General features: G+C 35.5%; 1 protein-coding gene across 24 annotated transcripts in view; it reads right to left on the bottom strand.

The window, feature by feature from the left end:
• Positions 1 to 10,628: 10,628 nt before the first annotated feature.
• Positions 10,629 to 13,815, bottom strand: part of RPS6KA6 (ribosomal protein S6 kinase A6) — a 388,962-nt gene continuing 385,775 nt past the window's right edge. For 22 of the 24 annotated variants that reach the window (XM_070784482.1, XM_070784464.1, XM_070784463.1 and 19 more), the window contains 2 exons: positions 13,569 to 13,709; positions 10,629 to 12,272 (listed from right to left, as the gene is read on the bottom strand). In XM_070784482.1, coding sequence (XP_070640583.1) covers positions 12,147 to 12,272; positions 13,569 to 13,709 — 267 coding nt within the window. In that variant the 3' untranslated portion in view covers positions 10,629 to 12,146. Of the gene's footprint in view, positions 12,273 to 13,568; positions 13,710 to 13,815 lie in introns of those variants that run through there. The other 2 variants (XM_070784469.1, XM_070784468.1) reach the window with 2 other exon arrangements.

Below are 13,815 nucleotides of genomic sequence, written 5' to 3'. Positions count from 1 at the left end.
TACCTCATTGTGGTTTTGATGTGCATTTCTCTGATAATGAGTGATGTTGAGCATTGTTTCATGTGTTTGTTAGCCATCTGTATGTCTTCTTTGGAGAAATGTGTTTAGTTTTTTGGCCCATTTTTTGATTGGGTCATTTATCTTTCTGGAATTGAGCTGCAGGAGTTGCTTGTATATTTTTGAGATTGATTGTCAGTTGCTTCATTTGCTATTATATTCTCCTATTCTGAAGGCTGTCTTTTCACCTTGCTTATAGTTTCTTTTGTTGTGCAGAAGCTTTTAAGTTTAATTAGGTCCCATTTATTTATTTTTGCTTTTATTTCCAATATTCTGGGAGGTGGGTCATAGAGGATCCTGCTGTGATTTATGTCAGAGAGTGTTATGCCTATGTTCTCCTCTAGGAGTTTTATAATTTCTGGTCTTACATTTAGATCTTTAATCCTTTTTGAGTTTATTTATTTATTTATTTTGTATGGTGTTAGAAAGTGTTCTAGTTTCATTCTTTTACAAGTGGTTGACCAGTTTTCCCAGCACCACGTATTAAGGAGATTGTCTTTTCCCCATTGCATATTCTTGCCTCCTTTGTCAAAGATAAGGTGTCCATAGGCGTGTGGATTTATCTCTGGGCTTTATATTTTGTTTCATTGATCTATATTTCTGTCTTTGTGCGAGTACCATACTGTCTTGAGTTAGACCTAACTGATATCTATTGGATATTTCACCCCATAACAATGAATTTCACCTTTTTCAAAAGCACACACAGAACCTTCTCCAGGATAGGTCACATCCTGGGCCATAAATCTAGCCTTGGTAAATTCAAAAAAATTGAAATCATTCCAAGCATCTTTTCTGACCACAATGCAGTAAGATTAGATCTCAATTACATAAAAAAAAACTATTAAAAATTGCAACCTATGGAGGCTGAACAACACGCTGATGAATAATCAACAAATCACAGAAGAAATCAAAAAATAGATCAAAATATGCATAGAAATGAATGAAAATGAAAACACAACAACCCAAAACCTGCGGGACACTGTAAAAGCAGTGCTAAGGGGAAAGTTCATAGCAATACAGGCATACCTCAAGAAACAAGAAAAAAGTCAAATAAATAGCCTAACTCTACACCTAAAGCAACTAGAAAAGGAAGAAATGAAGAACCCCACGGTTAGTAGAAGCAAAGAAATCTTAAAAATTATGGCAGAAATAAATGCAAAAGAAGCAAAAGAGACCATAGCAAAAATCAACAAAGCCAAAAGCTAGTTCTTTGAAAGGATAAATAAAATTGACAAACCATTAGCCAGACTCATCATGAAACAAAGGGAGATAAAGCAAATCAATAAAATTAGAAATGAAATGGAGAGATCACAACAGACAACACAGAAATACAAAGGATCATAAGAGACTACTATCAGCAATTATATGCCAATAAAATGGACAACGTGGAAGAAATGGACAAATTCTTAGAAAAGTACAACTTTCCAAAACTGAACCACGAAGAAATAGAAAATCTTAACAGACCCATCACAAGCACAGAAATTGAAATTGTAATCAGAAGTCTTCCAGCAAACAAAAGTCCAGGTCCAGAGGGCTTCACAGCTGAATTCTACCAAAAATTTAGAAAAGAGCTAACACCTATCCTACTCAAACTCTTCCAGAAAGTTGCAGCGGGTAAACTTCCAAACTCTTTCTATGAGGCCACCATCACCCTAATACCAAGACCTGACAAAGATGCCACAAAAAAAAGAAAACTACAGGCCAATATCATGGTGAACACAGATGCAAAAATCCTCAACAAAATTCTAGGAAACAGAATCCAGCACCATATTAAAAAGATTACAAATAATGACCAGGAAGGCTTTATCCCAAGGATGCAAGGAATCTTCAATATTTGCCAGTAAATCAATGAGATACACCATATTAACCAATTGAAAGATAAGAACCGCATTATTAGCTCAATATCTGCAAAGAAAGCCTTTGACAAAATACAATACCCATTTATGATAGAAACTCTCCAGAAAGCAGGAATAGAGGAACATATCTCAACATAATAAAAGCCATATATGAAAAACCCACAGCAAACATTATGCTCAATGTCAAAAAACTGAAAGCATTTCCTCTAAAATCAGGAATGAGACAAAGTTGCCCACTCTCACCACTACAATTAAACATAGTTCTGGAAATCCTAAGTGCAGCAATTATAGACAAATAAATAAATAAATAAAAGGAATCCAGATTGGAAAAGAAGTAAAACTCTCACTTTTTCAGATGCATGATCCTGTACATAGAAAACGCTAAAGACAGAACCAGAAAATTACTAAAGCCAATCAATGCATATAGTCCAGTTGCAGGATATAAAATTAATACACAGAAATCCCTTGCATTCCTAATCGCTAACAGTGAGAAAATAGAAAGAGAAATTAAATAAACAATCCCCTTCACCATTGCACCAAAAAGAATAAGATAGTTAGGAATAAATTTAACTAAAGATAGTTAGGAATAAATTTAACTAAAGAAACAGAAGACCTACATTTAGAAAGCTATAAAAGACTTATGAAATAAATCAAAGATGGCACAAATAGAAGGAGAAATATACCATGTTTGTGGGTTGGAAGGATCAATGTAGTGAAAATGAGTATACTACCCAAACTAATCTATAGATTTAATGCAATCCCTAAGAAGCGACCAACACTTTTCACAGAACTAGAACAAATAATCTCACAATTTGTATGGAAACACAAAAAAACCCTGAATAACCAAAGTAATCATGAGAAAGAAGAATGGAACTGGAGGAATCAACCTGCCTGACTTCAGACTATACTACAAAGCTACAGTCATCAAGACAGTATGGTACTGGCACAAAGACAGATATATAGATCAATGGAACAAAATAGAAAGCCTAGAGATAAATCCATGCACCTATGTACACCTTATCTTTGACAAAAGAGGCAAGAATATACAATGGAGAAAAGACAATCTCTTTAACAAGTGGTGCTGGAAAAACTGGTCAACCACTTGTAAAAGAATGAAACTAGAACACTTTCTAACACCATAAACAAAAATAAACTCAAAATGGATTATAGATCTAAAGGGAAGACCAGAAACTATAAAATTCCTAGTGGAAAACAGGGGCAGAACAATCTGACATAAAACAGCACGATACTCTATGATCCACCTGCTGGAGAAATGGAAATGGAAACAAAAATAAACAATGGGACCTAACTAAACTTAAAAGCTTTTGCATAATGAAGGAAACTATAGGCAAGGTGAAAAGGCAGCCTTAGGAATGGGAGAAAATAATAGCAAATGAAACAACTGACAAAGAATTAATCTCAAAAATATCTAAGCACCTCATGCAGTGTAATACCAGAAAAATAAATGACCCAATTAATAAATGGGCCAAAGAACTAAATAGACATTTCTCCAAAGAAGACATACAGATGGCTAACAAACACATGAAAAGGTATTTAACATCACTCATTTAGAGAAATGCAACTCAAAACCACAATGAGGTACCCTCTCACGCCAGTCAGAATGGCTGCCATCAAAAAGTCTACAAACAATACATGCTGGAGAGGGTATGGAGAAAAAGGAAGCCTCCTACACTGGTGGTGTGAATGCAAATTAGTACAGCCACTATGGAGAACACTGTGGAGATTCCTTAAAAAAATGGAAATAGAACTGCCACATGACCCAACAATCCCACTGCTCGGAATTCACACAGATGAAACCAGAATTGAAAGAGACATGTGTACCCCAGTGTTTATTGCAGCACTGTTTACAATAACTAGGACATGGTTGTAACCCAGATGTCTATTGGCAGACGAATGGATAAGGAAGTTGTGGTACATATACACAGTGGAATATTACTCATCTATGAAAAAAACACATTTGAATCAGTTCTAATAAAGTGGACGAAACTGGAGCCTATTATACAGAGTGAAGTAAGTCAGAAAAACACTGATATATTAAGGCATATATATATATATATATGAAATTTAGAGAGATGGTAACGACCCTATATGCAAGACAGCAAAAGAGACACAGATATAAAGAACAGACTTTTGGACTATGTGGGATAAGGTGAGGGTGGGATGATATAAGAGAATAGCATTGAAACATGTATATTACCATATGTAAAATAGATGACCAGTGCAAGTTTGATAAATGAAGCAGGGCACTCAGAGCTGGTGGTCTGGGACAACCCAGAGGGATGGGGTGGTGAGGGAGATGGGAGGGTGGTTCAGGATGGGTGGACACCTGTATACCTGTGGCTGATTCATGTCAATGTATGGAAAACCACCACAATATTGTGAAGTATTTAACCTCCAATTATATTAAATAAATTAAAAAAAAATACTGGGAACTGACTGTGGCTTAGATCATGGACTCCTTATTGAAAGTTCAGACTTAAAATTGAAGAATGTAGGGCAAACCACTAGGCCATTCTGGTATGGCCTAATCAAATCCCTTATTATTTTACAGTGTAAGTGACAAATAGAATCAAGGGATTATATATGATAGACAGAGTACCTGCAAATCTATAGACAGAGGTTAGTAACATTGTACAGGAGGTGGTGATCAAAACCATCTTCGTGAAAAGGAAATGCAAAAAGGTGAAAGGTGGTCTCATGAGGCCTTACAAATAGCTGAGAAAAGAAGAGAAGCTAAAGGCAAAGGAGAAAAAGGAAGATATACCCATCTGAATGCAGAGAATAGCTTGGGGGTTCTAAAAAGGCTTTTTAAGTGAACAATGGAAGGAAATAGAGGAAAACAAAAGAATGGAATGACTAGAGATGTCTTCAAGAAAATTAGAGATACCCAGGGAGCATTTCATACAAAGATAGGCACATTAAAGGACAGAAAATGTATGGACCTAACAAGTGTTAAGATATTTAGAAGAGGTGGCAAGAATACACACAAGAACTATACAAAAAGATCTTAATAACCCAGATAACCATGATGATGTGATCACTCACCTAGAGCCAGACATCCTGGAGTGTGAAGTCAAGTGGGCTTTGGGAAGCATCACTATGAAGAAAGCTAGTGGAGGTGATGAAATTCCAGCTGAGCTAATTCAAATCCTAAAAGTTAATGCTGTTAAAGTGCTAAACTCAATATGCCAGCAAATTTGGAAAATTCAGCAGTGGCCACAGGACTGGAAAAAGTCAGTTTTCATTCTAATCTCAAAGAAAGGCAACACTAGAGAATGTTCAAACTACTGCACAATTGCAGCCATCTCCCATGCTAGCAAAATAATGCTCAAAATTCTCCAAGTGAGGTTTCAACAGTACGTGAACCAAACTTCTAGATGTTTAAGCTGGATTTAGAAAAGGCAGAGGAACCAGAGGTCAAACTGTCAACATCTGCTGGATCACAGAAAAAGCAAGGGAATTCCAGAAAAAGATCTAATTCTGCTTTATTGACTACAGCAAAGTCATTGACTCTGTGGATCAGAACAAACTTGGGAACACTCTTTTTTTGGGGGGTGGGGTTTAAAATTTATTTTTTTATTTAAGGATAATTGCTTTACAGAATTTTGCTGTTTTCTGTCAAACCTCAACTTGAGTCAACCATAGGTATACATATATCCCCTCCCCTCTTTTTTTCTTTCCACCTTTTTTTTTTTTTTAATTGGAGGCTAATTACTTTACAATATTGTGGTGGTTTTTGCCATACATTCACATGATTCAGCCATGGGTGTACATGTGTTCTCCATCCCTCAGGGTCATCCCAGTGCACCAGCCCTGAGCACCCTGCCTCATGCACTGAACCTGGACTGGTGATCTATGGAACATTCTTCAAGAGATCAGAATACTAGACCACCTGACCTTCCTCATGAGAAACCTGTATGCAGGTCAAGAAGCAACAGTTAGAAACAGACATGGAACAACAAACTGGTTCCTAAATTGGGAAAGGAGTATGGCAAGGCTGTATATTTTCACCCTGCTTATTTAACTTATATGTAGTGTAAGTACATCATGAGAAATGCCGGGTGGATGAAGCATAAGCTGGAAACAAGATTGCTGGGAGAAATATCAGTAACCTCAGATATGCAGATGACACCACCCTTATGGCAGAAAGCAAAGAGAACTAAAGAGGCCTCTTGATCAAAGTGAAACAGGAGCGAGAATAAGCTGGCTTAAAACTCAACATTCAAAAAACTTAAGATCATAGCATCTTGTCTCATCACTTCAAGGCAAATAGATGGGGAAACAATGGAAAGAGTGACAGACTTTATTTTCTTGGGCTGCACAATGCTGCAGATGGTGAGTGCAGCCACAAAATTAAAGGACACTTGCTCCTTGGAAGAAAAGCTATGACCAACCTAGACAGCAAATTAAGAAGCAGACACATTCAGATCAGATCAGATCAGTCGCTCAGTCGTGTCTGACTCTTTGCGACCCCATGAATCGCAGCACGCCAGGCCTCCCTGTCCATCACCAACTCCCAGAGTTCTCTCAGACTCACGGCCAAAAAGTCAGTGATGCCATACAGCCATCTCATCCTCTGTTGTCCCCTTCTCCTCCTGACCCCAATCCCTCCCAGCATCAGAGTCTTTTCCAATGAGTCAACTCTTCGCATGAGGTGGCCAAAGTACTGGAGTTTCAGCTTTAGCATCATTCCTTCCAAAGAAATCCCAGGGCTGATCTCCTTCAGAATGGACTGGTTGGATCTCCTTGCAGTCCAAGGGACTCTCAAGAGTCTTCTCCAACACCACAGTTCAAAAGCATCAATTCTTCAGCGCTCAGCCTTCTTCACAGTCCAACTCTCACATCCATACATGACCACTGGAAAAACCATAGCCTTGACTAGACGAACCTTTTTTGGCAAAGTAATGTCTCTGATTTTGAACACGCTATCTAGGTTGGTCATAACTTTCCTTCCAAGGAGTAAGCGTCTTTTAATTTCATGGCTGCAGTCACCATCTGCAGTGGTTTTGGAGCCCAGAAAAATAAAGTCTGATACTGTTTCCACTGTTTCCCCATCTATTTCCCATGAAGTGGTGGGACCGGATGCCATGATCTTTGTTTTCTGAATGTTGAGCTTTAAGCCAACTTTTTCACTCTCCACTTTCACCTTCATCAAGAAGCTTTTGCCAATAAAGGTCCATATAGTCAAAGCTATTGTTTTCCAGTAGTCATATCTGGATATGAGAGTTGTACCATAAAGAAACCTGAGCACCAAAGAATTGATGCTTTTGAACTGTGAGAAGAACTTTTGAGAAGACTCTTGAGAGTCCCTTGGACTGCAAGGAGATTCAACCAGTCGATCCTCAAGGAAATCAATCCTGAATATTCACTGGAAGGACTAATGCTGAAGCTGAAGCTCGAGTACTTTGGCCACATAAATGCAAGCCTAATGAACCTAACAGACTCTGATGCAAGGAAAAGACCTTGATGCTGGGAAAGATTGAAGGCAGGAGGAGAAGGGGATGACAGAGATTGAGATAGTTGGATGACATCACTGACTCAATGGACAAGAGTTTGAGCAAGCTCCAGGGGCTGAAGATGGACAGGGAAACCTAGCGTGTTGCAGTCCATGGGGTCACAAAGGGTCAGATGCGACTGAGTGACTGAGCTGAACTGATGAAATATTATATAATTAAACAATCTTGAATTTCTGTATTGCAAAAATTATTGCCCTTTGTCTTTTACTTCATACTTCAAGAAACTGATGACTGTAATTTTGGACTTACTACACCTTCAGCTATTTGGAATCAAACTGAATTTTAGATCAAGCTTCATCATTTGATTAAGATTATATGATGGACTTCACTATATTTTACAACTAAAACCTGGAACAATGCACCCATGAGTATAATGTATTTGAAAATAATCACTGTCAGTGACACTACACTCTTGCATAGGAAGGGAGATAGCACCACACTGAACTGTTTTGTTAATTTCAGTAATTAGTCATTTTGTGATACATACCAAAAATACTTGAATAAGCTTTGAAATGTAAAAAACTTGTTCTAAGTATTCTAATTGTGGTTAACCTATCTATACTTGATAGAGTTTTCATTCTTCTTGAGGAATAACATTATGATAAATAGGTTCTCCATGACCTGAAATCTATACAAAGGATCTGGAGACTTGGCCCTGATAGTTTGCATTTAATCTTTCTGTGCTCTTGCTTCGTTATCAATAAAATAGGAATAGGGACTGGGGTCTGCGGGGAGACTACTTATATGTTATATGGACTATGTAATATGAGTAACAAGAACATGGATAAATATAAGCTGAACGATAACTGTCTCCTCCACACCATTCTGTCATAGAAGTTCATTGTGAAGTTCACTCTGAGGAAAAAGCTGGGAAGTTTTGAAGAGAAAATGTAGACTGAGAAGTAGTGAGGAAGGAGCTGTGCAAAAAAAAGAAAACACATATACACACAAAAAACACCACTGTTTTAGGATAATCTGATACTAGGGGTACACTGTGCAAGTTCCTTGCTGTAAAATATCTTCCCTGATAGTAATTGATTTTAAAATTATTCTCATCTTTTTAGACTGCCTTAACATCCAGCAAGAAGAAACTGATTTGATTAATAGACATCTTCCTTGAAAATGCCAATAATTTATTAGCCACCAGAAAAATGAATTAATAAGGTATCTTTCCTCTCACTTTTTTAGCTGAAAATAGCTACTCTGTGAAAATGCAAATTCTGATTCAGGGAAGGGAAAGGGTGAGAGGTCCTTTTAGAGTACAGAATCCTCCTGCAGTAAGCTTTAATCATGGAGTTCTCTGTGAGGTACTCAAGTAAGATTGCATGTGGAAGCTGAAAAGCCAGGAGAAAGAGAATGCAGAGAATGCCAAAGATATTTTGCCTAGTTTAAAGTCTAGCTGATCTTAAAGCCAAGGTAAGTGGTTCTTCTCCTTCATATACAAAGGGTCTCTTATGTTAAGAAAACACAATTCAATCAGAAGAAATATGTTTCTGCAGGAAGTACTATTTTAACATGATGTTGCAAAGAGGAGACATCATAAAAACCAAGCATCTGTTCTTAAAGTTTCCAGTTGCCTATACAAATAAAATCCCTTTGGGCTAACCAGAGATGCTATCAAAATGCTTTGCTGCTGCTGCTAAGTCACTTCAGTCGTGTTCGACTCTGTGTGACCTCATAGACGTCAGCCCACCAGGCTCTCCTGCCCCTGTGATTCTCCAGGCAAGAACACTGGAGTGGGTTGCCATTTCCTTCTCCAATGCATGAAAGTGAAAAAGTGAAAGTGAAGTCGCTCAGTCGTGTCCGACTCTTAGTGACCCCATGGACTGCAGCCCACCAGGCTCCTCCATCCATGGGATTTTCCAGGCAAGAGTGCTGGAGTGGGATGCCATTGCCTTCTCCAATCAAAATGCTTTACTATGTTTAATTATCAATGGCAACAAATGACAACAAATGTTTAGGTATTCATGGATTTAAGAAAATAGGCTAAAGTTTGATTTTCATAAAATAACTAAAATCATTTTTTTCCCCACAAAATCACCAATACCAGCAACACATATTAACTTTCATACAAATGGTTTCCTGAGTTTATTCATAATAATATGTGCTTTAGGACAATAGATTGTTCAGTCTACCTGGGCAAATCTGCTGTTTTTTCTTTGAGAAAAAAATATTATTACAATAGCCTCTCTTTTTGACAATAAAACCCCCAACTTTATTATTAAATACTATCAAGAACCATCAACTAGAAAGAAAAGCAATATAAAATAATTGTTCATAAATCCATTAGAAATCAAAGTATTAAGTCTCAAAGAAAGGATTTACTTTTATTGGTTAAGAATTTATAGAAACCCCATCAAAAAATGTCCCATTCACATCTGCTTTTGTTGTTCTAGAGTTCTAGCCAAAAATGACATGATTATGCATCCCTACCTGGGTTACTTTTGCAGAATGAAGGTGTAATGTGAAGCTTTCCCTTATAATAAGGTTGCCCACTACTACTGTTGTTAAGCCACTCTCTTTGAATTTTCCAGAAGAAAACTCACAATTATTGGGAAAATCCACTAGCATCTATATCTTTTATACCTTTTCAACTTTCACTGAGTGATGAGGAATTGTGCTGTTTGTTGCTTATTTCTGACCATGTTCCTTTCACGAAAGGAGTGTGTGACACAACCTTTTTGAGAAAACTCATTGAAAAATTATGATCATCTACTTAAAAACTATTGCTTATGTAAAGACAAAGTTATTTTGTGATCATTTTTCATTTTCCAACTTTACTTACTCTAATTCTACTACTACAAAAGCATATATAGAAATGGTATCTCTGTTCTGAAAAGTTACACACCAAAATCACATCTCTAAGTGTGTCATATCAATTTTGATAAGAAGGCATTACAGCACAAACAAGAGGAAAATAAGCCAATATAATGACACAAGTACTTCTAGTAATAAAGCAAAATGAGGAAAGAAAAAGCTGAACTGGGACAAAAAAATCCACAAGATATGATCCCAGTGTCTTTCTAAATAATACCTTCCATGTAATATTAAGACGTTCTTTAATGTCTTTCAACTATTGCAAAAGACATCTTAAAATATGGACACATACTTTTATATATCACACAAACGAAACAGACCTTTGTGTGTGGAATATAGATCACTTACATTATAAAGAGAATTATGTATAGTTTCTTTTATTAAATACTGAAGGTACAAGTCTTCTAGCCTAAACTGTACATTTCAGAGCTCAGTAATCACCCCTCTCTGAACTAAGCAAAATAAAATACAGTAAAACAAGTACACATAAGTAGATCACTTATATTCACTAAAGAAAAGTGTAATGTCCTCAAGTTTACATTCATGAGTTCTTTCTGTCAGTAGTTGTAGCAGCAGCAGTAGTAATAATGCTATTTAAAGTAGTAGTAATGGTATTTTCTTCAACAGCACAAAAAAGATTCTTTCAAATTCAATCATTTAGAGAAAACAATATATACTACACAGTGGTTCTGAATCATAAAATTTAATAATAGGACCAATTTGGCCAGACCTTGTTATTATAAATATTATTTTAAAATGTGTTCAAATTTTATGCATATCATTAATATTACTTCCTATTTAAAAAGACAGTTTATCTTCTTGAAGTATAACTATTATGTAGTATTATTTAAAGTTTACTGAAATGCATTATAACTATATCATGTGTGCTAAGCTCACAAGTTCATTACAGTAATATTTCAACTATATAACCATAGGATTAAAGATAAATATGCTACACTGTAATTCAAAGCACAGGGAAATCAAAAAAACAAGAGTGTAGTTCATTATAAAAGGACAGATGATAATTAGATCCAATTGGTTAACCTCAAAGTCAGTTTACTTAACATCAAGGTAGCGCCAACACCATATACTTTACTTTCAAAGGCTTAACTATGACCTATTTAGTAGATTATAATACCAATACAAGACCTTTGGCTAAAATTTCTTCACTTGTACTATAATTCCATTCGATGTAAATTTTACAGAAGCCTTTATTTCTAGATGAGGCCATTTACGGACAATATACAGGTCTGTTGGCACACATTATCTATGATTTAATTCTTCTGTAAAAACTTTGGCATCAACCATATTAGGAATTCACATATGAGCACAAATGATTTTTGTTCTGGCCCCAAACTACTATGTTTACATTTTAGTAACTACAGAGAGTTAAATGAATGGAGTTTACACATAATTACAAGTTTCTACGATACATTTCTTTTTCGCTTTCCTTAAAAAAAAAAAATAAAATAAGACATCTAACCTTTCAGGATCTAATGTTAAAAAATACTGACATTGCTTGGCATTATACTATTATACTTGCAACTTGACTGTTGGTAATGATTCCCCAAGCCATTATTTTACATAACCAGAAATCTGAAAGAAACTGTAGAAGTTAGTATGTAGAGAAGTTGGTAGGACTTTGTAGACACAAATTATATACTTAAATAAATACTTGGACAACATTGAAAAGCAACATAGTATGAAAATTGTGGACCTATATATGTTTTTTTTATCTTACTCCCCCTTAAAAAAAAGGAAGCTTAATCAGAATATTCAAGTAATGTAGTAGAAAACAATGCCTTTGATATATGATTACACAAAAAGCTACACATTTAATCTTTTCTTCATCCAGTTTGGCTGAGGAACCCTAAAACTTTCAAAGGCCAGTTGATGTTCGCTTTTTCATGCTTCGTCGCTGAGCTAAGCTTGAAGCAGCAACAGGCTCTAGGACTGGTTGAAAAGTCTTGTGAGTCAGGGCAGAATATGTGGCGACCACTGCTCCCTAATAATAATGAGAAATATTACAAATTGAATAACAATCTCTGAAGGTAAGAAAACTTCCACATTGTATCATGAAAAATTTAACTACTTTCCCCTAGGAAAGTAATTGAGAATCCATAATATTTATGTTGATGGCCCTTTGATTAACATCTGACTACTTATATATTTTTTATTTCAATAAATATGCTTCTTACAAGTTTTTAAAACTAAAATGTATTATTTTTTCAGTCTTTCAAAACTCATAAAATTTGTTTTTAAATATCTTTTAAAATTTATTTTTCATAGGAATTGTATATATTTAAGGCATAAAACATGTTATCTTGATATACACAGTAAAATGATTACTACAGTCAAGCTAATTAACATATGTCCTCTTGACATAGTTATCATTTTTGTGTGTGATAAGAGTACCTGAAAAACTACTCTTAGCAAATTTCCAGCATTCACTATAGTATTATTTATTACCTGTACTTAACATCAGACTTCATATTAGACCTCTAGGCTTACTCATTCTACATAACTGTAACTTTGTATACCTTGACCAATATCTCCCCATTTCGACCTTCTCCCTGTCTACTGGTAACCACTGTTCTACTCTCTGCTTTCATATATTTGTTTTTTTTAGATTCTACATATAAGACAAATGATGTAGTTTTTTTCTTTCTGTGTCTACATTATTTCACTTAGCATAATGTCTTTGGATTCATGTCTGTTGTGGCAAATGACAAAGGTCTCCTTTTAAAAAGTTGAACAATATTCCATTATGTATACCATATTCCATACATACAATTCCATTATATATAATATATTCCACACATACACACCCCCCACACAATTTATTCTCACATAAATTTGCACTCCCATGATCATTCTAACAATATTCAAAACAGCCAAGATATGAAAACACATCTTAGTGTCCATCAACAGATAAATGGATAAACCACTAAACTTCAAAATCTAGGTTCAATGTCTGTAAGTATGGAAACTTGCACTAATGGCTATTAATTCAGGAACCAATAGGCATCTTTTTTTTTTTTTTCCCATATGAAACTTGAATTTAGTCTGCACCAAGCCCCAGTGTCTCTTAAAGCAAACCAAATGTAATCAAGAAAATTTATGTATCATCAGTAAGGCTGTACATAAAAAAGGCTGTTATTTAAAAAAGTAAGCCAAAACAAAAGAATCTATAAATATACTTAAAAAAATAAAGACACTATAAAGTAATTATATGTGTCATCATTGAATGGCATGCAATGGCATGGCATTTAGAAGATGCTTAAAAGTATGTTGGTTTTACCTTAACAACATGTGATGAACCATTTCTACTTGGCTGATCATCTGGCAACTGATCTCTGTGGGTTATCCATGAGTGTTTTAATACTTGCTCTGTAGTGTACCGCTGCTGTGGGTCCATATGCAGCATATGGGAAAGCAAATCCTAAATTAAAATGAAAAAACATATATATATATATATATATATATATATATATATACACACACACACATATATATATATACACACACATACATATATATAAGAAACT

The sequence above is a fragment of the Bos indicus genome, chromosome X (genome assembly GCF_029378745.1).
Source record: "Bos indicus isolate NIAB-ARS_2022 breed Sahiwal x Tharparkar chromosome X, NIAB-ARS_B.indTharparkar_mat_pri_1.0, whole genome shotgun sequence".
Lineage (NCBI taxonomy): Eukaryota > Metazoa > Chordata > Mammalia > Artiodactyla > Bovidae > Bos > Bos indicus.
Note: the sequence above shows the minus strand (reverse complement) of the source record. Positions and strands in the feature narration are given on the sequence as shown.